The sequence below is a fragment of the Eumetopias jubatus genome, unplaced genomic scaffold (genome assembly GCF_037043125.1).
Source record: "Eumetopias jubatus isolate StellerSeaLion01/CBP00866 unplaced genomic scaffold, mEumJub1_p1.0 scaffold_6, whole genome shotgun sequence".
In the NCBI taxonomy this organism is placed as follows: Eukaryota; Metazoa; Chordata; class Mammalia; order Carnivora; family Otariidae; genus Eumetopias; species Eumetopias jubatus.
In genome coordinates, this window is record NW_028274812.1 from 1,692,046 (window position 1) to 1,714,460 (window position 22,415).

The 22,415-nt window shown below is 53.9% G+C and overlaps 1 protein-coding gene across 3 annotated transcripts in view; it reads right to left on the reverse strand.

The window, feature by feature from the left end:
- SMOC2 (SPARC related modular calcium binding 2) overlaps nt 1–22,118 on the reverse strand; it is a 153,337-nt gene extending 131,219 nt beyond the window's left edge. For 2 of the 3 annotated variants that reach the window (XM_028103337.2, XM_028103336.1), the window contains exon 1: nt 22,032–22,115. In XM_028103337.2, the coding sequence (XP_027959138.1) occupies nt 22,032–22,115 (84 nt within the window). Of the gene's footprint in view, nt 1–22,031 lie in introns of all 3 variants that reach the window. The other variant, XM_088024226.1, reaches the window with a different exon arrangement.
- Nucleotides 22,119–22,415: the final 297 nt, after the last annotated feature.

The window sequence follows — 22,415 nt, forward strand, 5'->3', positions numbered from 1 at the left end:
CAAACAGAAAGATTTAGAAAATCGCTTCTGTCTCCAAACCCTGACCCTGACCCAGGCTCCTCTGCACTCCACCAGCCCAACCTTGGTGTTTATGCAAACCAGCACGCATCTGTTTACAAAACATACTCCGTCGCCCCCAGCAAAGCCCACCCGCTGTAGCTCTGCCAAACTTTTCCTCACCAGGGAATGCACTGTTTGGAATTTCCAGAGAAATGGAGATTTCAAAAGGCACCGCTGAAATCACTTCCCTTGATGTCCCTGCAAGGGCCAGACACAACACCCTGGAAGGTGTGGCCTCACGTGGGACAGGATGAAGACTCGCTTACCAGTTGGGGGCCATGGAAGACCCCGCCCACAGCTGGGGCCGTGGCTGCCCACAGGGGGCAGCACTGTCCTGGCCACCGCTGGCCTCGGTCCCCGAGGGGCACAAGACAGCCGCCGTGAGTGGAATCCCGGGACCCGTCAGTGCAGGGCAGCCAGACCTGATTGTTACGGGGGCTTATACCACGGCTCTGGCTTCCCATGAGACCACGGGAAAGCAGGACCACCCACGAGCCCGCTCAACTGTTCAGCTATCGATGCAGCAGTTCCCAAACACGTACCGTGTGCCGCACAAGTGAGCTCGGCGCGTCAGGAACTCCAGAGTCCTTGTGAAGCAGCACTCCATCCATGTAGCAGGGAAAGGTGGGGGTGGTTCTAGGCCTCCACAGAGCATCTACGCACTTTAGAGGAGAGCCTTGAAAATCACTAACCCAAACAGCCACACACTTGCGAGCACGTGCGTGCAGAAGCAGGCAGGGCTGGCCTAGAGGCCCACCTCACGCACGCCTTACCTGCTCCAATCACTACGGCAAAGGAGAAGCCTGCAGGCTTCCATTCCTGGGCCTGGACACAACCCGGGGTCAACGTCCCGGCATTTTGTCTCCAGCTTCTGATGTTGTTCAGTGTTGGTACTGATAGACCGAGCGTGTGCTCGTTGAACCAAGGAAGAGCAGAGGCACACACCTGACAGCTTCCTGGAGTTACTCTTAAGGGGCAGTTATTAATGAAATCCATCTGTTATTTAAGCAAAAAACATAATCGTTGCTCTCTCAGAATATAGATGAGTCTGCGACTCGTTGCCATAGTTTCATTCCATATGCAGTATATCTTCTCACATAAAGCACTACACAGAATTTAAGAAAAGTCTGAAAAAGAATCATCCACGGCAGAGCTGTCAAAAGGAGAATATCCTTGATCGAGAGCAACAGTGTCTGAATAAACTCAGTAAGACATTGAAAGTAAAATATAATTTTCACAACTTTGTTGAGATATGTTCCACATAGAATAAAGTTCATGTGGACAAGAGACAGTTTTCATTTCAGTCCAAGTGCATGGGTTTGGGGGGTGGTTCAGTTCAGGCCACATGGCCTCCAAGGGACAGGTGGAGCTGCAGGACCCCCAGAGACACGACCCAGGTGCTCAGTGACCCACCCTGTGGTGCAGGGGCCTCAAGCGATTGGCTGAGACAATCCCCCGCCAGAGACCCCCGTTCCTAAGAGGGTGGCGGAGAGCAGCCCAGGCCCCAAGCCGGCCACACCACTCACCTCTGCCCGGCACCACCCGAGCACCTGCAGGGAGGCCCAGCCAGGAGGACGACTTTGCATCCGGCCTCCCCCGCACTGGCTTCCTTCCCACGCCCAGCCCTGGCTGACAGGGACACAAACACACTGCAGGTGCACCCTGAGCCAGCAGGGTTTCCAGAATTCGTCCTCTGGGACAAATACTATGAGGAGTATGCTTTCTTCTTGAGACTTCTGGAAACCGCCTCCAACGGAAGTTCCTTCCTTGCCTTCGGACTGCACCAGCAGCCAGGCCACCATCAGCCCGGGTCACCATCAGCCCCGGTCACCATCAGCCCCGGTCACCATCAGCCCGGGTCACCATCAGCCCCGGTCACCCTCCTGACCCAGCACAGCCCAGCTGAAGGGCTCTCAGAAGTTCTGGGGAAAGACGAAGGACCTCTGAGCTTGCTCTCTCGCTGCCAAGAAGTCGAGCAAGGGCTGGTCTATCTATAACCAAGAACTTAAAATATAAAATACTAAATTTAAAAAACCTACACAAAATGGCAGATACAGGATCGCCGACTACATGTTGCTGAGTAAAGAGTATATAAAGCAACACAGAAATCCACTTTTTATTAAAAATAGAACAGAGAGAATGTGTTGAAGCTTTGGCAAGAAGTGGCAGATTAAATGAAGCAACAAGACCCATAAAGACTGGCCAGGCTCCTCTCTGACAGGGGGCTCAGCTCCGATGCCTGTGGTCTGGTTTGTGGGGAGACAGACCAGAACCAAGTAGCCCAGCCCCTGGGGTGGGACTTTCCCCTGGTGGGTATGGCCCGCCCTGCCCGCCCTGCCCCACTGGGCTTCAGCCCACCTGTGGCCCCGGTGGGCCACATGCGTCTTGGTGGCAGGAGGTTCACCGAGCACTTCTGTCCACACTCTGCAGTGGGAGCTCCCTTCCCTGGTACCTTACCCTTTCTATTCCTCTCCCCGGTGGTTTTCTTAAACACGATACTGTCCCCGAGAGATCTGTTTCTGCAGAATAAAGCTCACTAGTACAATCCTGGGGGAAATCCATTCAATAATAAGTTCAATAATAAAGGTTTAAAAGTCCGTGGCGCACACTATCTTCAGGCTTGTCTGTTTGTGGTTTGTGGGACTGTCATCAGAATCGGATCTCACACTGGCTTCTGACCCGCAGGTGCAGCGGGAACGTGAAGAGACATGGCATAAACCGACCTCACACCCGTGAAGCCGGGGAGAGCTGGGCCCGTCACCCACTAACAGTCCTCACGTGGTTTTCATCCTGGGGGCACTCGTTTACTCTTCCCCAGTGAGCACAATGCCCCCAGAAGGAGCACCAGACAAGCTGCTCTTCCAGCGGCCTCTGGCTGCATGACTGCCCACCAATCATTGTCCGCAATTACCATGGGGCCAGCCCCCACAGTTGCTGCCCCCAGGGACCTGGGGTTCAAGTCCTAGGGACGCAGACCCCGACCCCAGCTCCATTCTACTCCATTCTAGCCAGCCTCTCTCCACGGAAACCCCTTCCCTGCAGACACAGCTGCCCCTCTGACCACCACACCCTGGCAATGCCCTGGGTCCCCCGTGCAGATGTCCCCCAAGATCACCCGAGAAGTGCTAGGATAGAGGAACTGCTCCAGGTTGGTGCTTGCTGCAAGCACGGGATATTACCCAGAAGTACCTTCCTCTTCCTTCTGCGAGATCCCAGACACCTCCTGCATCCGATGTGCCTCACTTCTGCAGGCTGCATTCTCTCCCCCTAACTTCACATCCCTTCACGTTCTGATACCAAACCCCTTCAAGCACCACATGCATTAAATGAAAAAGTCAAAACTATCAGATTTGAGGACCCTCTCAAACCACTCAAAGTAAGTGCATTCCCCTTTATATGATTAGAGAACAATCTCCACGTACGTGAGGACCCAGGATGGCCAACAGGTACCAACTGAAATAGCTTCGTAATAACTTACTAATTGTGAACTGCCTCAAGCTTTGATTTCTTTATGACTAATGTTCCTATTTACTAAAATGAGCTTATCCTTAAGGTAAATGTAGAGGAAAAAGATATATTACTTTATATTAAGCAGGTAATTCTCATCCTGCATTTTATGAGTTTCTGTTTCTCGAGTTTGGGTCAGAAGCATGTTTTAGGAACAGAGCACCTAAAGAGCTGGGTGGGTGAGGGAGGGTCACACACATTGCCCGGCAGGGCCAGACCCTAACAGTGTCCTCAGATAAAGGTGGGGACCTCCAAATGAGGCACCTGCTTTGGTATTGTAGATCACTACCAACATGGCTGAAGGTCATCCGAATTTTGGGAACTGTAGGAAGAGTAGTTTCTCCCACCCACTTAGCCCTCTTGCCAGGGATGCACCCCCTTTCGGTCTTGCCGGTCCCCGCACACAGAGCAGCGGGCAGAATGCACAACGTACGCTGGGAGCCCCTGAGGTCAGGTCATTTCCTAAGCTGATGTACCCCGTCACCTGAGCTTTTCCTCTCCCTACGGCCTCTAAATTCACCTCCATTCCCTCCCTAAACATCTCTGCATCGACGCGGTCTACATGTCCCCTGAATGTCCTAACTATGGGGTTCCACATCAGTCACCAGAATCTACCTTTGGAAATCACGAGATGAGAGCCTCACGTGTGTGTCCAACACCATGAGAGGTCAGGGCTCCAAAACGAGGGAGGAGGACAGGTGACCCCAGCCAGCAGAGAGCTCAGAGGAGCCCAAAATCCTCAGCACAAAAGCCGGGGGGTGGGAGGGTCCTGGAACATGGAGGCTGCATACCAGCCTGGAAAGGACCACGTAGTCTGCAGACACTGGGCAGTTCTAAGCCCCGTGCATTTTCCACGCCACTGCAAACACGCAATCTCCCCAAGGCCCCTCTGTCAGAGCTCAGCGTGAACTTCAAAATATGGGAACAGCCTTCATTGTACTTGACCGACTTGGAATCCCAAAGTTACCCAAGAAGCAGGCTCAAGTGATGGGTTCTGCTGACCCCAGTCACTCAGGAAGCCAAAAGTGTCAAAAGTTAGGGGAGGCGAGGGAAGGACTGCCCGCTGGGGTGAGGAGGTGCCACGTGCCATCTCCCTGCCAAGGGACTCCATTTACCCGCATCTCAGTGTTGATCTAGAACACTGTGCATTAGGTAACAGTGCCCCGAAAGAAACTAGAATGTTTACCGCTCATGGAGAGTCAACACCAGCAGCGGTGTTTCCAGCAAGCTGCCTTACTCCCCACCGGGCGCGCCTTCACTTGCTGATTTACCAGGTTCGATTATGAGAACTGTCTGTCTCCATGGGCTCCACCTTGTTAAATGTGCTAACAGAGATTTGAGTTTACATCCAAAATGCTTTAAACTGCACCAAAACTCAACACCAGGCTCTCAATAAATATTCAAAGAAAAACCAATATGATAGTGGAACAAAAAGCCACTAGAACATGAAACCTTACTCAGGTTGCTCTAAGAGTAAGGGTGAGCCCCTAAAAGGTTATCCTGCACATTCCCATTTTAGTAGTCTCCAAAAAATACCCCAAAAGATTTATAAGTGATTCACCTGAATTTAGAGTATGCCCAACACCACAGGGGAAGGAGGCTAGATTTTCCTTATCCTTTCAACCAAAATACTATGTAAGCATGGGCATCTTACAGACAGATGTCAGGGTCCCCAGGGTCAACCGCAGCCCTTCCTGTGCTCACCCAGTGCACCGATCATCTCTCACCCTCATGCAACAAGCATTTACAGCAAAGAAAACCACAATGGCATTCACATCATTTTGCCTCCTTAATTTTAAAAATAGATTCTACTAACACATTTCCACCAAAATAAGTCCTTCATTTTTATGCGATATGCCATAGGGAGGGTTTGGGTGCTGAAATCATTTTTGCTAAAATTTGTCATTAGGTTTCCCCTTAAACATCAAGCCCGCAAAGAGGGTGGCAGAAAGTTGGCAAAGCAGAGCCCACACTCCTGTGCTACACACCCAGGTGCCCTGACTCAGGCTACTCATTATAAAATGGTGGCCGGTGAGCATGCCTCTAACCCCTTCCAACTCCCAGGCTACTGAGATGACTCACTTTCTCCCTCACCTTCCCCATGCCTCAAGGCTGCCAAGTAAAGACATTAAAAAATTCTCATCATAACCGTGTTTTTCCAAACCACGTGGGAAAGTCTTGAAGAGGACACAGCAACACAGAGCAGATGTGTTGGGTGGCACCATGTGTGTGGGCAGTGTTATTTCTCAAGATATCTGTTATGTCATTATGTTGCTTCCAGAATTTCTTCTAATCTCCTAAGAACGATGCCCCATCATGTCTTCCTAGAGAACGTCTCAGAGGACTGTGGTTTGGGGCACCCTCTAGCCATTTAAATGTGTGCTCACTGGCCATGTGAGCACATCCACTGCAGTTTGAGGCAAATGTAGTGCCCCTGGGAAATCTTTTGGCACATCAGTCTGTCAAAGCAAACTCCACGTAATTACGCTATGTTTACGCATCAGAAGGTAAGACTTCCAGGGGACTCCATGGGGTTCAAACTTGCAGCAAGAGAAACATGAACCCATGAAGACTTTGGAAGTCAGCACCACCATTTGGGGGACACGCGTGAGGAGACGAGATGGGGAGAGACAGGGAGAAGCCCCACAGGGACTCAGGATTGTCCCCACCACGACAACCTGGCTCCCAGACGGCTACAGCCCTCCACCCACGATGCCGCTGCGGACCCAGAGCCTCCCGCAGGGCACCGCGGAGAGTTCTCCTCTGGCACCTGTGTGGAGAGTTTAGCCCAGATCCTGCAGCACGCTTCCTGCCTGGCCGTCCTCGGCTGTGCTCCTGCCTTTGCCCCAGATTCTTTGTCCAAAAAGCCAGTGGACTCTGGCCTGAACAGCAGTGAGTCTGAGGAACACTTCATGGTCAACCCTTGACTCTAAGACCCTCGTCTGCAAACCTGCTTCCCAGCAAATCCACTGCACCAGGGACTCACCTGGCCCGTGACTATTAGCTGTGTGACCCGAGGCTCGGTACTCAATCCTCCTGTGCCCCAGTTCCTCACCGCAAAGTGGAACAGTTAGCACGCCCACCGGATGGAACAGGGGAGTGAGTGCCCGGCCCTGAATACAGTCAGCAACCCGCTAACTCGTATTTCTAATGCATCAGTCACAGCAAGGGGGGCACTTTGCAACTTCTGCTAAGTTAAACGGCAAGATTATGCTGGTTTCCAAGATATAATTAATAAATTAGCTTTTAATTATTATAAAATGAGAGCAATAATAGCAATATGCCTAACTGAATGCCCCCAGCTTTTCCTCAGCTTCCACACAGAGTGGGCAGTAGTCCAGCTCAAGGGTCAGGAAGGCTTCCTGGAGGAAGAGCTGCTGTTTGTAGAAAGTGAGGAGGCTGAAGCAAGCACACAACAAAACACAGGGTGTCCAGCAGGCCCAGCAGGTGGGGGAAGAGCGAGCACTCAGCGTGCAGGACTGAACACAGCTGGGCAGGAGACCAGCACATGGAGGGGGATGGCCGCACCCAGGAGGCTCAACACCCTTCCCAGAGCTGGACTCTAGGCCAGAGCAGTGGAAGAAGTGCATGTTGACAGGGACAGCCAACCCAGGGCACAGTGACAGAAGAGGACATACGCCCATCTTGCCGCGCGGAGGGCCGAGCTCAGTAGCTGGCCCCACCCACCACCAGCAACAACCCAGGGCGCACAGCCAGACTGAGTCCTCCCGCCCTCTGATGCCCAGTCCGCAGGGGCCCAGAGAGGCGCTGTCCAGCCGGATTTCGTCCTCACAGCGTCCCTCCAGCACGAGTCCAGTCTGTGTCCACTTTCGTGGCAGGTGAAAAGGATCGGCTATATGTTGTGTCCTGAATGTCGCCAAAGAAGAGACTGCAAACACGAGATGATTTAGCCATGAAATGACTGACGATCCAGAGGAAATGGAGTAGGAATGTCCCTATTAGACGATTCGGAATGTTCCCAAACAGAAGGAAAGAGAGCGAGAAGAAAAACTTCTGGAAAATCCAGAGCTTTCCCTCTGTTGGGCCTACTGTCCTCTGTCCTGCTGGGATCGTCCTGAGAAACAGGCCATGAGTCCTCGCCCCCGACAGCGGCCAGCGCCAGGCGGGCCGTGGGCCTCCGGCAGCGCTCACACAACAGGCTGGCCACGTCACCTCGGCCGCTGCTGGGGCACTGAGAGCTTCATTTCAACCGCACAGACACGGTTACACTCCGGCTGCTGCATAATGGCAGGCGGTGCCTCCGGGTCCCGCCACACTGCCTGGCTTTGCTGTGAACCCAACCAGGCCACCCATTGCAGGTTAACACCAGGGAAGGACCATCCCCTGGGACTGCCCACCAGTGGTCTCTGCCCGGAGGCCCATCCCCTCCACGCCCCGCCCCGCCTCCCCACGACCCGCCCACCACTCCTCTCTAGACACCTCCCATCCCATACCACCTCCCCACACAGGGCTCCCTCCATACCCCACCCACCCATCCCGCCTCCACCCACACCATGCCCCACCCTCTCCCTGCCCCGTCTCCCCCATGCCCCGCCCACACACCCTCCTGCCTCCCATGCCCCGCCCCTCCAACACTATGCCCCACCCACTCCCCCGCCCCTTCTGTCTCCCCCACGCCCTACCCATACTCTGCCTCCCATGCCCCGCCCCACCCACACCCATCCCGTCTCCGCCCACATCATGCCCCACCCACTCCCCTGCGCCCCGCCCACACCCTGACTCCCATGCCCGCCCCCACACATCATGCCCCACCCTCTTGGCCCCGCCTCCCATGCCCCGCCCACACCACACCCATCCCACCTCCACCCACACTATGTCCCACCCACTTCCCGCCCCCATTTCCCTGCACCCCGCCCACACCCCCGCCTTCCATGCCCCGCCCCGCCCATGCCACACCCACACCACGCCCACCGCTCCTCTGCCATTCCAAGCCCTCACCTATTCTCCCAGCCCCGCCTCCCCACACCCCACCCACTCCCCGCCCCCGCCTCACGCCCCGCCCACACCCACACTCCTCCCCCCACGCACAGCCCCACCCAGACCCCCGGAGTCCCACGGCCCACACAGGGTCTCCTCCCCAGTCACAAGTGTGACCACGTCCAGGCTGAGTCATTCAAGGGTGATGTGTGGGACCAGCTTTCAGCGCGGTGGCTTAGCAGCGCCCAGAAACCAGCCCTCACTTGCTGACACCCCGAAGAGAAACCGAGCACTTCCCAGCGCGGCCCGCGTGCCCACATTCAGGTCCCACCCCACTGCCCTCCAGGGTCGTGCAGCACAGGGATCGGCACCCTCAGGGCCGGGCCAGGGCGTTGCCAGCGCTTCACAGTTTGGAAAGCCACGTGCGGCTTCCGCAGACACCCCGGCTGGGGGGGCGGGGCACAGAACGCACCCCCGTGTGCCCCTGCACGCCACCAAGCTGCAACACTTGGAAGGTGTGATGTCAGGATGGCCTCTGGGGTTCTCTAACTCCCTTCACTGTGGGGTTCGTGGTCCCCACAACTTAACCACTAACCCGACGGCCCTGCCGGGACATGGGACACCAGCGACTTTGAGTCAGGCCCCAGGAGTAATGATGACATTTGTGTCCTTTGTTCTGCACTTTTTACCTGATTGTGTTATGTAACCTCCATAAGGTGAGTGAGTCTCAGTCTTCAGAAAGTGAATTTTAAGGAGGGAAGGAGAGAGCACGAGCGTGAACATTTCCAAGTAGAGGCAAGGAGGAAACAGAAGAAGCCAGCCTCTCACGGTGGGGAATCCCAGCGCAGCCCCCCAGTGCCTGGCCCCTTAGGCCACCCTGAGAATGGCACCACCGAGCCATGACCTGCCTGCCTCCCCCTGTGAATCTCTCATTTCTGACTCTGCTCAGAGGAGACGACTATTAGGATAGAAGGCAGCACGTGGACACGGCCAGTCTGTTACAAACTCTGCAGATTTTAAAGCTCATACACTAGCGTCAGACTGATGTCGGCCGTCCTACCATGGCCCTGTCTAGGGTCGGGGTGAAGCAGCACAGAGGATTCTTGCCCTAATGAGGAGACAGCTGAAGAGCCAGAACCAGGGACCCCTGCCCTCACATCACAGGGTGCACCCCCTGCCCCGGCACCCCCCCAGCACCACGGGCTGCACCCCCACCCCCACCCAGCACCCCCCACAGCACCATGGCTGCAACCCTGTCCCCAGCACCACAGGCTGCACCCCCACAGCCGCCCAGCACCCCCTGCAGCACCATGGCTGCTCCCCTGGCCCCAGCACCACAGGCTGCACCCCCACCCCCAGCAGCCCCCCGCAGCACCATGGCTGCACCACCTGCCTGCACCCCTGCTCTGACACCCTGGGAGGGCCCCCTTAGCTCTCAGCCCACCCTCTCAGAGCACCTTCTGCTCTTCCCCCAACCCCTGAGCCCTGTGGGGGACCCTCATGAGGCCTCCTCACATGTCCAGGTGCCTCTGTGCATGGAACACTCCCACCGCTGGCTGCCACCTAGACCCTCAGGACTTGGGGGAGAGCCACCTCATAGGCAGCATTTCTGACAGTGATGACCCCTTCACGTAGCCCCAGCCCACTGTCCACGGCTCCAGCAGGGGATCGTGTGACACACAGCTGTCTTGTCTGCTGGACACTGTCCAGCATCGTGGACACCTGGCTGTCCCCATTGTCTTGAGCCAATAACAGGCACCCAGGGGGAACTTCATGTCCGTCACATACCCTGGCCCTTGGGGCACATCCAGACAGGGTGCATGCTGTGTCACAACTTCATTTATATACTTCACTGGGCTGCCCTTCCTTCTCCTCCTTCAGAATGCCCTCTGATCCACGGAACATGTGTTCAGAGAAGCCCACCAGCACGGGGACGGGGTGCTGGCCTGCAGGGCACCTCGCTCACATGCACCGCCTGCCCTCGCACCCAGATGGGCACCTGCCTCCCCACCCGCAGAGCCAAGGCTGGACCAGCTCCGCCACGCTCGCCCTTGGGGACACTCAGACAGCAGGGATGCCACAGGCCTAAGAGCCTAGCTCTCACAGCCCAAAACTTACAGTTCTCAATGAAACTGAGAAACCCAGAAAGTAAAGAAGAAAAGGTCCAAAAAAAAAAAAAAATAGTGATTTTTTTTTTTTTTTTTTTTTAAACAAAGCCTGGTTAGAATTTGGCTGAGTCAAGTTCTGGGTTGGTTCATGTATCCTTCTGGGACATTTTAGTTCACGGAGCCCGAGGACATCAGGCTTTTCCATCCTCCCTGTGGGGAACAGGCGAACTGGCCTCCCCGGTGGGGGAAGAGGGAGCGAGGCTGGGGCCAGGCCGGCGGCGCCGCAGGTGGCAGCCAGGGTCCCAGCGAGGGGGGCAGGGACGGCCGGGCACGACCGCATGCACTCTGGGCAGACTTCAGGAAACCCAAGGGCAGACAGAGACAGAAAGACAGAGACAGAGAGAGACACAGAGAGAGAGAGAGAGACAGAAAGACCACGAGCTTTAAAGAGAGAGACTGAGGGAGAGACAGAGACAAAGAGTAACCTCTAACTCTACCTTTGCTTTGCCAATTGGATTATTTTGTCATATTTTGTTAAATTTGGGGGTTAGGTAAGAGGAGCAAGGATGAGGTTTCAGGAAAAGGGCTGAAAGGCCAGGCTGCCCCGGGAGGAAGGACACACCGGTGCACAGGGCCTGGGCTGCTCTCCGGACGCGTCCTCCTACCCCGGCACCCTTCCTGAGGCAGACATCAGCACACGAGGGTGGTGCTGGGGAAGGTCGTCAGGGGAACATGACCACCGGCTGACCTAGCGCCGGGCCTGGGCTCTGGGAGGCTGCTTACGCCCTCCCCTGTCCCGACCCCCCAGAAGTCGCCCAAGGACACAGCCTCGAGATGGTGGTGTGAGCCTATGAGAACTGGCACCTGACTGCGCCCAGGTGGAGCCTCTTTACAAACATTTCCGACGCGGCGAGAGACAAGACGCCGGAGCCCCTCGTGGCCTGGGCCACAGCCCAGGACCCCTGGAGCCTAGGAGCGGCCCCTCCAACCCAGCAGCAAGCGGCAGGGCGGCCTGGGCCCCACAGGAGCCTGGAAATGAGCCCCAGCTCTGAGGAGGTCCAGCCTGGGGAAGGGACACCCCAGGACGGCGGGCATGGCCATCCTCCTGATGGCCTCCGGAAACAGAGTCTGCGGGGCGACTGTAGACACAGCAGGAGACGGAAAGAAAAGCCCAAAATGAAGGAAGGGGAAGAAGCGGAGATGTGAGTGCAGCCAATAACGACTTCTCTGAACTTCCTTTAGAGTCTGGGGTACAAAACTGTGAGTGCTTTCTGAGCCTGGTGCCGTGAGAGGTCAGCAGGAGTCCGGAGGGACGAGGGCGCCCCCAACACCTCGTGGGGAGGGGCTGGACCTGCTGCACTGCTGTGCTTTGAGGTCAGGACGCGTCAGGAACTGGCATGTTGGAGAGCTTCCGTCCCCGGAGCACGGTGGGGTAGCCTACGGATTTAGCAGGTTAGTGATACCTGACTTGCTGAGTGAGTGGGTCCTGCAGCCGCGGGCAGCTGGGGTGCAGACAGCTCTGCTCGGGAGCCCCTCTTGTACCCCGGCAACACAGCACTCCGGCCCGATGGCCCAGTAACAGCCCTGCATCTAACGTGCTTATCCCAGACTTAATAAATACAACTGCCAGAAACATCAGATAAAAACTGTCCCTGTTGCTTGATTCCCTGATTTAGCATCTCTGCCTCATGACTTCAATCTCTAGAACTGGAAAGGTGGATGTGGGGCCCAAACTCACACGAAGTGGCAGCAGCCCGTGAGCTCTTTTTGTTGTCAAGGTGGCAGAGGCTTTGCTGATGGTCGAACCCCAAAGCCCACCCAGGAGCCCCCCCAGCGCAGGAGCCAGGCTGCTCTTGGGCTCCCTCCGGTGGCGGATTCCGGGAACGTCAGAACCGGCAGCCTACCAACCAGCGGGGCGGCCGCACCTGTCCTTCACGCAGGGTGTGAAGGGGAGCCCAGGCGCCAAGGGTGCCGGAGGAGAAGGGATCCATGACTCCACAGGGATTCTATCTCTGAATGAAAGGAATGATCCATCTGTGGCAACTCCCTCCAAAAGATAAATCTTTTAAGAATGAAGAACTGATTATCATGAGCACACATCCACAGATCCGGGGAAGCTACAACTTAGCAAACGTGTATGTTCAGGTCAGAGCTGTTACTCACTTTCCTTACCCTGAGGCGTTTACAAAAATCTAAAATATATACACCCACGAAGTATGTATAGCGTCTTGGCAAGGATATTACAAGGACAAATGAGATACTATGGTAAGAGCTCAGAAAGCTGGTTCTCTCGGGAGAGTCAGAACCCCTAACCCCGCCTGGCAGGGCCAGTCATCCTGATGCTTAGAAGAACACGTCCATGTTTCCAGGAGACACCCTGTGTACAACGCGCTAGAATAGGTGTGGAAGAATCAGGACTATTGGGAGCTGGTTGAATGACCTTACTCAATTCAAGTGTCAATTATTGGATTAGCACAAGCTTTTTAGGGTAAGGTTCACAGGAACGTGTACTTGGAAGTCCAATGTAGTGTTTTCCTGATTTTTAAGTCATTGATTCTGAAGGGGGGGTAAGGAGGGGAAAGAAATACCCAGATCTCCCAGGGCTTTTTCCCTGGAGCAGTGAACCAGTGCAGCAAACGGACGTGCCCTCTGTGCCTCATCTTGCGGGAGTGAGTCCTGGCCTGTGCCTCAGGAGCATCGAGGCCAACAGCCTCTCACAGGAAGACAGAGGAGTGCTCAACAAATTTGCCTGAGCCAGAGGGGACCGTCCCAGTCTAGGGTAAGGGGGATCCGGATGCCAATCTGGTTTAATAGGAATAACACAGAAGATACCACTTACAAATTTAAAAAAAAAAAAAAAGCAGCTACAGGGGGACACTGGCTCAACAGATTCTCAAATTTAGAAAGTTACATAGAAAAGTGAGCCAAGCACCCACCGGTGCCTCTTACAAGGTTATGCTTTGCTGCCTAATGACCAACTGCTTCTACAATCTTGTATCTAGACCGACCACCACATTCCTGAAAGGATACCGATCAACCAGAGCTCTTCAGAAAGGAAACCGGGAGCCTCGGGCCATAGGACCCCCGTGGAAGGGACGATGGCAGACACAGAGCAATGCTTCGCGGTCGCCTGGGGCACATGGACAGCGCCCTTTATCTCCAGAGTCCTCCAAATGCCGGAGAGAGAGCCCATGCGGGAGAAGCAAGGGGTCGGGGCACAGGAGGAAAGGCGTCCGGCCTCCAGAGGACCTAGTCATCTTCTCTAAACACCTACATGCGTGGCCCATGTAAAACAGACGGTGTAAATTCTTGCCGTTTCGGTCATAGATGGATTTTTAAAGCTTACATGATTGATTCTCAGCCTGCATTAAAACCAAACTCCTTCCAGAGTTGCTCTGGGTCCAAGAGAATCCTCCTAATGACAGACTGTATTCCCTGATGAATGGCACTGGATCAAGGCACCAGGATGTTTGTATTATCTCTTTTCAGTGTTTAAAACTTTGTGTGTGTCGGTTTCCTCAAAACGACGGACTCTCTGGCCATGATGTCCTAGCACTCAGTTGTTTCCACAGGAGACAGGGGCCTCCTGCAGCTGGCACGTCCTCAGGCAGCTGCCGTGCCCGGCCCGGGGCGGAGGCGTGGGGAGGTGAGCCCTGCCCCGCATGGAGCCTGGGCTGGACGGATGTGCTCCGGACCTGTTGGGCTCAGCCGTCTCACAGTGAAGAATGCAACAGTTTATTAGAGCACTGAACGTGACGGATCTCTGAGCAGAAAGTAGGATGGGAAAGCATGACCTACACTCTACCCTCTGCCAAAGGTAACGGTACGTCCCAGAGAAGGTGCCAGGGGGCACCTCTGCCCCAGCAGGTGATGCGCTGTCTGGAGCCCTAACCCCAGTTGGCTGGGAACCCCCACAAGACCACTCATGGGACCGTCTCAACCCTGCCAGCCACACAGAACAGCAGGACACTAACTTCTGGTTTCCAAAGATCTATCTTTTTTAATTAATTTTAAATATACTTTAAATAATTTTGTGATTACACACGTCCAGGCCCCTTGTGGAAAGAATCAATATACCACAGAAGACAAACAATGCACTAAATTCTGCTCTGAAACCTTCATTCAAATCTCACAAGTCGTTTTTAAAATTACAGGCATTCATGGAATTTATCATCTTATTTTGTAATTTCCATTTCATGTCTCCAAGTGGTTGGCTCCTCTCAATGGGGCGACTGTAGCCTATGAAGTCTTTACCTCGATTTATGTCTAATGTGTGGCGGCGAAGCTTTGAGGGTGCCTCTGGGATAATTCTGTTCTTTGTGCACTTTTCCCGGTGTCACGGGACAGCTGGGAAGGAGAACGCAAGTCTGTGACAGGTGCGCGGGGAGAGGCTAACCGTGCGCCCAGAGCTAACCAGAGACACGGAGAAAGGGCAAGTCTCCCTTGGTTCTTCTCGCGACAGGCCAAACGAAGTGGTGCGGAAGGAACAGAGAGAGGGAGAAAAAGGCAGCTGGGTGTAAATGGATGGGGACCGGGGTTAGATCTGGGCCACAGGGGCCCCAGGGGCCCCCAAGCCCTCACAGCTCTGGCGCAACTGCAAGAGCCTCGGGGAAAGGCGCCTGCCCAGGCCCACAGGTCAACGAGCTCATCATGAACTGCGCCACGCTAACGCTGAGGAGGTTCCCTCAGAAATTAGAACCCTCGGTCGGCGCACTCAGGGATGCTCTTCCTGTCACCCCTCAGAGTGTGTGCAAACTTCTCTCAGCCACCGTCCACTGAGACACAATCACACGACCCCCTCTGAAGAAAGAGCTCGGCTGCTAGCTGTCTGATGGCCCTCATGGTCTGGGGCCAACACCAGAGCCGGAAAGTCCCCTCCTCGGGCTCCACGGGGCCCTGTGCCCTGCCCTGCCGCCCAGAAGGGGGCTGGGGCCGAGGGGAGCCCACCCTGACAGCTTCCCAAGGCAGTCTTGGCGGGGAGGGCCCAAGAGAGCCTCCATCACCGCACACAGCCTCGGCACCGTTCCAAAGTGCTACCCCTCCCCCACGGCACGGAGCGCCTTGGCCTGGTCCAGAGAAATGTCTATCATTTTGTCTGCCCCTTGCAGGCTGGGATGGGATGGACCGAGTCTTGGGAAGTCAGACAGCCTCCCCAAATCCCAGGAAGGAAGTCAGCTGTCTATGACGCAGGCATCTCGTTGGACGGATTCCTTTGTTCCCGGTGCCTTGATTACTGAACAGAGCAGAAGACAAATGCACAAAACAGCCCCACTCGGGCAAGGCCAGACCTCAGCATCGTTTTGCCACCAAACCGATGAACTTGTTCTTTAAGTGACTAAAGTCTAACAAATCTGAGAACATCCAAAATGGAACAGAGTCTCATAGCCTGGGCCACACTCAAGTGTTCTGAACCCGTGATCAAACACACCGCAGATTATTGTGTTTACCTAAAACTCTTCATGCTTTCTGAAACTTCATTATTATCGGGAGAGACTTTGCCAGCAACCTCAAACCTTAAGAGCTGGCTCACCTCCCCCCCCACCCCCAGCAAAAAAAAAAAACGCTGCCCCAGACATGGGGCTTGCTAATGGCTGGGTCAGTAACAGGATGCTGGGGATACAGTAACAGCGACAGCCCGCCCCCCGCAGCAGGGTGACCACTGACCACTGAGCGCCAGGGCAGAGCAGAGGGGACGCCCCGCGCTCACAGGGGGAGAACGTGAGGGATGGGAACTCAGAAGCCTCTGCGAAAATAGAAACAACAGCCTCACTGATGGCAGGTATCTTGAAGCAAAGGGGATTCACTGTGATTTGGGCAGAAGGAGTAAGGACAAAGACCACCAGGGAAAAGAAAGTAAAACAAAGAAAAAGACACATACTAGAGGTAGGAAGAACTCACTTGCTGTATGGACATTTTACCTTGTCTTAAGTGCCAGCCTCATGGGTTACACGCCGCATTATGTCATACACAATAAAATCTGAACATAATTGTGGTTTTAGTAGGCATTCTGAGACTGCCCTCATGTCAAAACTTCTAATTAAATTTGGCCAGATATTACAGTACGCAGGCTTCCATTTATAATTTCTTTTTTTTAATTCGGACAATATAAATGCATTAACATTTTATGTGGCTCCAGTTTTCTTGTGTTTACGAGTCTTTGCTCTTTGATTTTCAGCCTGGGACTACAAAAACCACATAAGACCGTTATTAATACTTTTAGAATAATTTCTTCTCAGCCCACATAAAATTAGGATTTTATTTTCTGAATTCTTTCCTCTTGTGGGCTTCAGTTAAATATTTAATGCATCAAGTGCTATTCAAACTCTAAGCACGTACAAATATTAATAGTGGGACCCCACCCCATTACCAACACCACCAATTAGCAGAACAGAAAGCGACCATTCTAGTTTTCTATAAATGAACTCAGAATGCTATTTCTCAATTTTTTCTTCTTTAATTTCAAAATCTCACTGGAAGTCCATCGTTTTTAGTCTGTGTCTGGTATGTGGAGAATGGTATAGTTTTAATTCAAAAATACGTAACTGTGACCTTGCTCTCTATCCCAGTGCTCTGCTAATCCTAATAACAGCCCCCCTCCCAAAATCCTGGAGGCTTGTGAAGGCTTATTTTGATACAGAATTACCTAGAAATCTGTTCTGTCCTGAACCGTTGTCACATCAATGCCCATTTACTGTGCAATCCTGGCCCCTTCGGGGCCTGAAGTTGCTTATAGTTTTATTTATGGTCTTGATTTCAAATCGGAATTAAAGTGACCCTCCAGATGTTGGGGTTCAGTTGCCATAAAAGGGCTTCTAGTTGGAAACCATCAGTCATGCTTACCTTCCTCCTCCCTGACCACCTCTGTGGTCGGTCTTCTGCTGACGAATGAAACACAGCCTTCCCAGAGCATCACATGTGCTCAGGGCACTTGCAGTGCAAGAGAACAAACACCCAGAATCATTGCCTAAAGAGTCTGACCCTAAGTGGACACAGAATCAAAACCGTATGGTGCACATTTCACCCTCAGTGGCCCAGAAACGCAGGAGCATTTTGGTGCTAGTGTTCCCGTAACATCAATATCAGACCCTTTCATGGGCGTGTTAATGATGAAATATTTTAAAATTTATAGATGAGCAAATACTGTCTTAAGCAAAGAAATGCATACAGGGGCAGAAAACAGCCGTTTCGACTCTGTCCTTACACAGCCCCCTGACCAGTGAGTCGTGAGCAAGTTCCCTCCCCAGCGGAGGGATTACAACGTCCTTGAAGGGGACACAGAAATTAGTGCAGGGAACACCCAACCCCCAAAGGAAGAACAACAAATCCAGGTTGAATTTGGAAACGGCTAGATGGGCTCAGGGCCCAGGGGCAGTTCCCCTGTGTCTCGAACGTGGGTGCAGCAGGACATCTATGGATGGGTTGTGGTGAGCGTTGCACGAGCAGAACATATGAGCGGCCCCTTGCAGAGTGTGCAGCTCAGCGTGATCACAGCCAAGTCCCAGATACGGGCCCGGTGCAGTGGCATCATCTGCTGGTCACAGGAAAAGGCAAGGCGTCTGCCTCTGAAGTAGGGGCCAAATACCACTCAGTCGGTTCTAAAAGGAATCCACTGGCTCAATCTCAAGTACTGTGGGAAGAGGGTCAGGGAACATCACTGCCCCTGAAGAAAACATTCAGGTGTAGGTTTACTGTCCATCTGCCGAAACCCATACAACTACACCTGTGGCAAAGCGAAAAGTGAAAGAATGGTGATCACAGGTGCACACTCTGCGGAGGATAGAATTCTGTGTACCCAGACGACTTCTACTGCAAATTATTCCACAGTCTCAGCCATTCACAGAAATAAGAAGAGGGGCGCCTTGTGGCACCCCGTTGGATACGTGTCAGAGTCTGTTTGAGATTCTTTCCCCCTCCTATGCTCCCCCTGCTCTCTCAAGTAAATAAATAAATAAATAAAATCTTTAAATTTTTTAAAAAAGAAAAAAAAAAAGTCAAGCATTCCCATGAAGAATGGACATGATCTGGCCTTAGAATGTACCTACTTCTTAAAGGAAGAAAGAGATGAGTACCCAATGAGGGCAGATCAAACATACTTCGCAACACCGTCTATTGATTGGCAATAACCCCAAAGTCTGACTGATGACCAGGAGATCATGCAAAGCCAGCAAAAAGTCATAAGAAAAACACAAAAGGGCCTTATGGTGCCATTTCTAAGGAATGACTTTGGTGGGGAAAAAAAAAAAGATAATTTTCAAGCAAAGCAGATTCTCTTAGTCTCGAACACCAAGTAGTAGCGGCGCCCCAACCCCGGGCCGACTAGTCCAACAGCGCCGCCCCAGACAAAGACCGTCTGGCGTCAGGAGGGAGGAAGCCAGGTGTGACAAGCTTCTAAGCCACAGAGGTGGAGACTATCCCTGTCCCTAGGTGAGAACAGACAGTGGGTCAGAAGGAGGCAGAGAGGAACCTGTGTTCTCTCCTCCGCTGTCGAGCCCTGCACAACTGACCTCAGCCAAGCACATGGGCACGCCCCGAGCAAAGCAGTGTGCTGGGAGCATCTGTGATGGGTGACAACACCATGAAGCCAATAGCCTCTCACCCGGACGCAGCAACAGAGCTGATGATTACACTATTCAAAACTACCCCATACGCACCAGGGGCGTGGGTGCCATCAAAAATAATGCTAATTGGAGAACTAACATATACCCGGCATATTAAAAGCCTTTAATCCTCACAGCATGCTAAGCAGACATTACCTTATGCCCACTTCTCCGATAAGGAACCTGGAGATAAAGAAAGTTAAGTTAATTTGTTGAAAGTCAGTCACACATCTAGAAGACGCCCAGGCTCCCATGGGCGGCCACCGCCTCTCTGACTGATTGAAGATCAAACGTAAATCTTGGAGAGGAAACAAAAGATCCCCAAGCACTAGAAGTGATCTGAAAAGAGATGATCACCGCAGGAGATCCAGCACATCTAACACTTCCTCATGACCCCTCAGCCAACTTGCTGAATTCGTAGATCATGGGGTGGGACAGGCAGGAATATGCCAAAATACTTGAGGACTTTAACATTTTCTTCTGGATGCGAAAGCATCATGCACTGTATTTGCAAATACAGATTTAAGGCAAAGGTCTTCTGAGAGAGTGCAGTACAGTACAGGGCATTGGTCCACACTGGAATCCCCAGGCAGGCAGGCAGGGGTCTCTGGGGCCAGGAAAGACACAGAGCATCCTAAGAAGCAAAGGACAAGGGGCGCCTGGGTGGCTCAGTCATTAAGCGTCTGCCTTTGGCTCAGGTCATGGTCCCAGGGTCCTGGGATCGAGCCCCACACCGGGCTCCCTGCTCCGCGGGAAGCCTGCTTCTCCCTCTCCCACTCCCCCTGCTTGTGTTCCCTCTCTCGCTGTGTCTCTCTCTGTCGAATAACTAAATAAAAAATATCTGCAAAGGCCAAGAGCTCCAGATTAAGTGTTGCGCTGAAGAGTGGCCAGGAGGGAAGAGATGAGAACCTACAGAGATTTAATAACTAACCATCTCACTTCTGCTTTTCCAGGAGGTACCAACAGACCCAGGCGCTCCCAGAAAGCAGGCACGTGGGAGTCTACCTTTTCCACATTCAGAAAATCCGTGGCAAGGGTAGGAAAGCTCCAGCTCTGGGAGAAAATGCCAGTGTCTTCTTTTGAGAATTGCTCTGCTCCTCTGTGGCCTTCAGTGGGCTCTGGGCCGGAGGCATCTGCTGTTAATGTGCGTGCGTACCTGTGCGTAGATGTACTATGGATGTAGACACACAGGAAGTAGAGTTTGATGGCCTCTCTGGGGTGATAAAAGTTCTGCAGGAAAGCTGAGCCTGTGGAAACCTCCTTAGAGCTTCCAGGGAGCAGTTTCTAATCTACAAGTCATTTGCAAGACACAAGGCAGGGACCCAAGGACTGCTCCAGAAGAATTTTAGGTATGAACAGTGAACTCACTAACTTCTTTCCCCCGGTACTGCTTGAAAAAAAGAAAAGAAAAGAAAAGAAAGAAAAAAGAAAAGAAAAGAAAAGAAATAAAGAGAAAGAAAGGAAGGAAGGAAGGAAGGAAGGAAGGAAGGAAAGAAAGAAAGAAAGAAAAAGAAAGAAACAAAGGAAGGAAGGAAGGAAGGAAGGAAGGAAGGAAGGAAGGAAGGAAGGAAGGAAAGAAAGAAAGAAAAAAAGAAAGAAAGAAAGAAAGAAAGAAAGAAAGAAAGAGAGAGAGAGAGAGAAAGAAAGAAAGAAAGAAAGAAAGAAAGAAAGAAAGAAAGAAAGAAAGAAAGAAAGAAAGAAAGAAAGAAAGAAAGAAAGAAAGAAAGAAAGAAAGGCTCACAGGACTGCTTCAAATTTGCTGAAAAGCAGAACCGGACCACAGCTCCTTTCAAACCTTAGGTATTTTCGATACAATAAACCCCTTCAGGACAAGTCCCACTACTTAAAAGCATCTCTCCACCAGAGGTGTTCTCTCTACCTTCGTGTTTTCTCAAGCACTTGTTCAAAAACACATTTAAGTGGAATGTTTTCGTTTCTGCAGATTGCATTAATTATGGGTTTGCAAACACTGCAAGCCCATGAGGTCTGCCCGAGCTGGGGGCTGCAGACACCCAGCCTGGGCCGCGGCCGGTGGCTTGGCTCCCGCCCTGCACATAGCTCCAGGCTTGGCCCTGCGCGCTGCCGGCCAAGGCTGTTGCAGAGAAGTTTCAGCTAAGAAAGAAAAACACACAGCGGTCAACCACGGTGACCCACGAGCTCGGGAGCGCGCCTGCCTGCGCGCAGCACCCTGACCAAGAGAGGACCCGGGAAAGGGGACTGACTGCAGGGCGTGGAGACGCCTCGTCCCTCAACTTCTGCCTGCTGACACGAGGGAAAATAGTATTTATTTTAATGTCATCTGCTTCCTCCTAGACTCCCTTGGGGAGGGTCTCTGGGACAGGCAGGCGAACCAAAGGGGGCTCAGTAGTAGGACCCACGACTGGCCCCTCCTTCCCGCAGCAAGCGGCCGCCGGTCCGCGCGGTGCCCACGGAGGGCCGGAGTGACAGAGGGACGCAAGGCCGAGCGCGCTCCAGGCTTGAGGGACAGCAGTGAGTGGGCAACCGTGCCCCCGGTGGGGCGGCCCTCGGACGGTCCGCGGGGCGGCGCAGGCGTCCCCAGCCTTGTGTCCGCGCAGGGCCCTGCCCACGCGTCCGCTGCAAGCGCAGGACCCCGAGAGGACCCCCACGCGGTGGTAAGACCCCAGAAGCCCACGCAGCCGCCTGGGGACCGGCCTGGACCCCACCTGCTCGGACCCCGCAGGCGGGAGGCGGCGCCAGGTTCCCGAGGGTCACCTGCTTCCCGCGCCCGGGAGCTCAGGCAACAGGGGCCGGCGGGGACCGAGGTGGGGCGAGGCGGCCGGGTCCCCGCGGGACGACTCACCGTGAGCGCCGAGAACTTCTGCGCGGGCGCCGGCGGGAGCAGCCCGGCGAGCAGGGGCAGCCAGCAGAGCTGCGGGAGCAGCATGGTGACGCGCGCCGCACGGCGGCTGGGAGCCGGGCGCAGCGGCCTCGCGGTCCTCACCCCGCGCTCTGGGCGCCGGACTCCACCAGCGACCCTCCGCACTAGCGGCCCTGGGCGTCCTGTGTTGCTTCGCCGGCTGCTGTCAAATAACTCCAGAACTTCCCGGATCCTCCTCCCGGCCGCTCGCTCCCTCCCTCTCCTCCTCCAGCCCCACCCCCGCGCCGCCGCCGCCGCGCCCCGCTCGGCTCCGCTAGGCTGCGCGCTCGGGCCGGGGCCCGCCCTGGGCGCGGGTCTGCGGGAGCG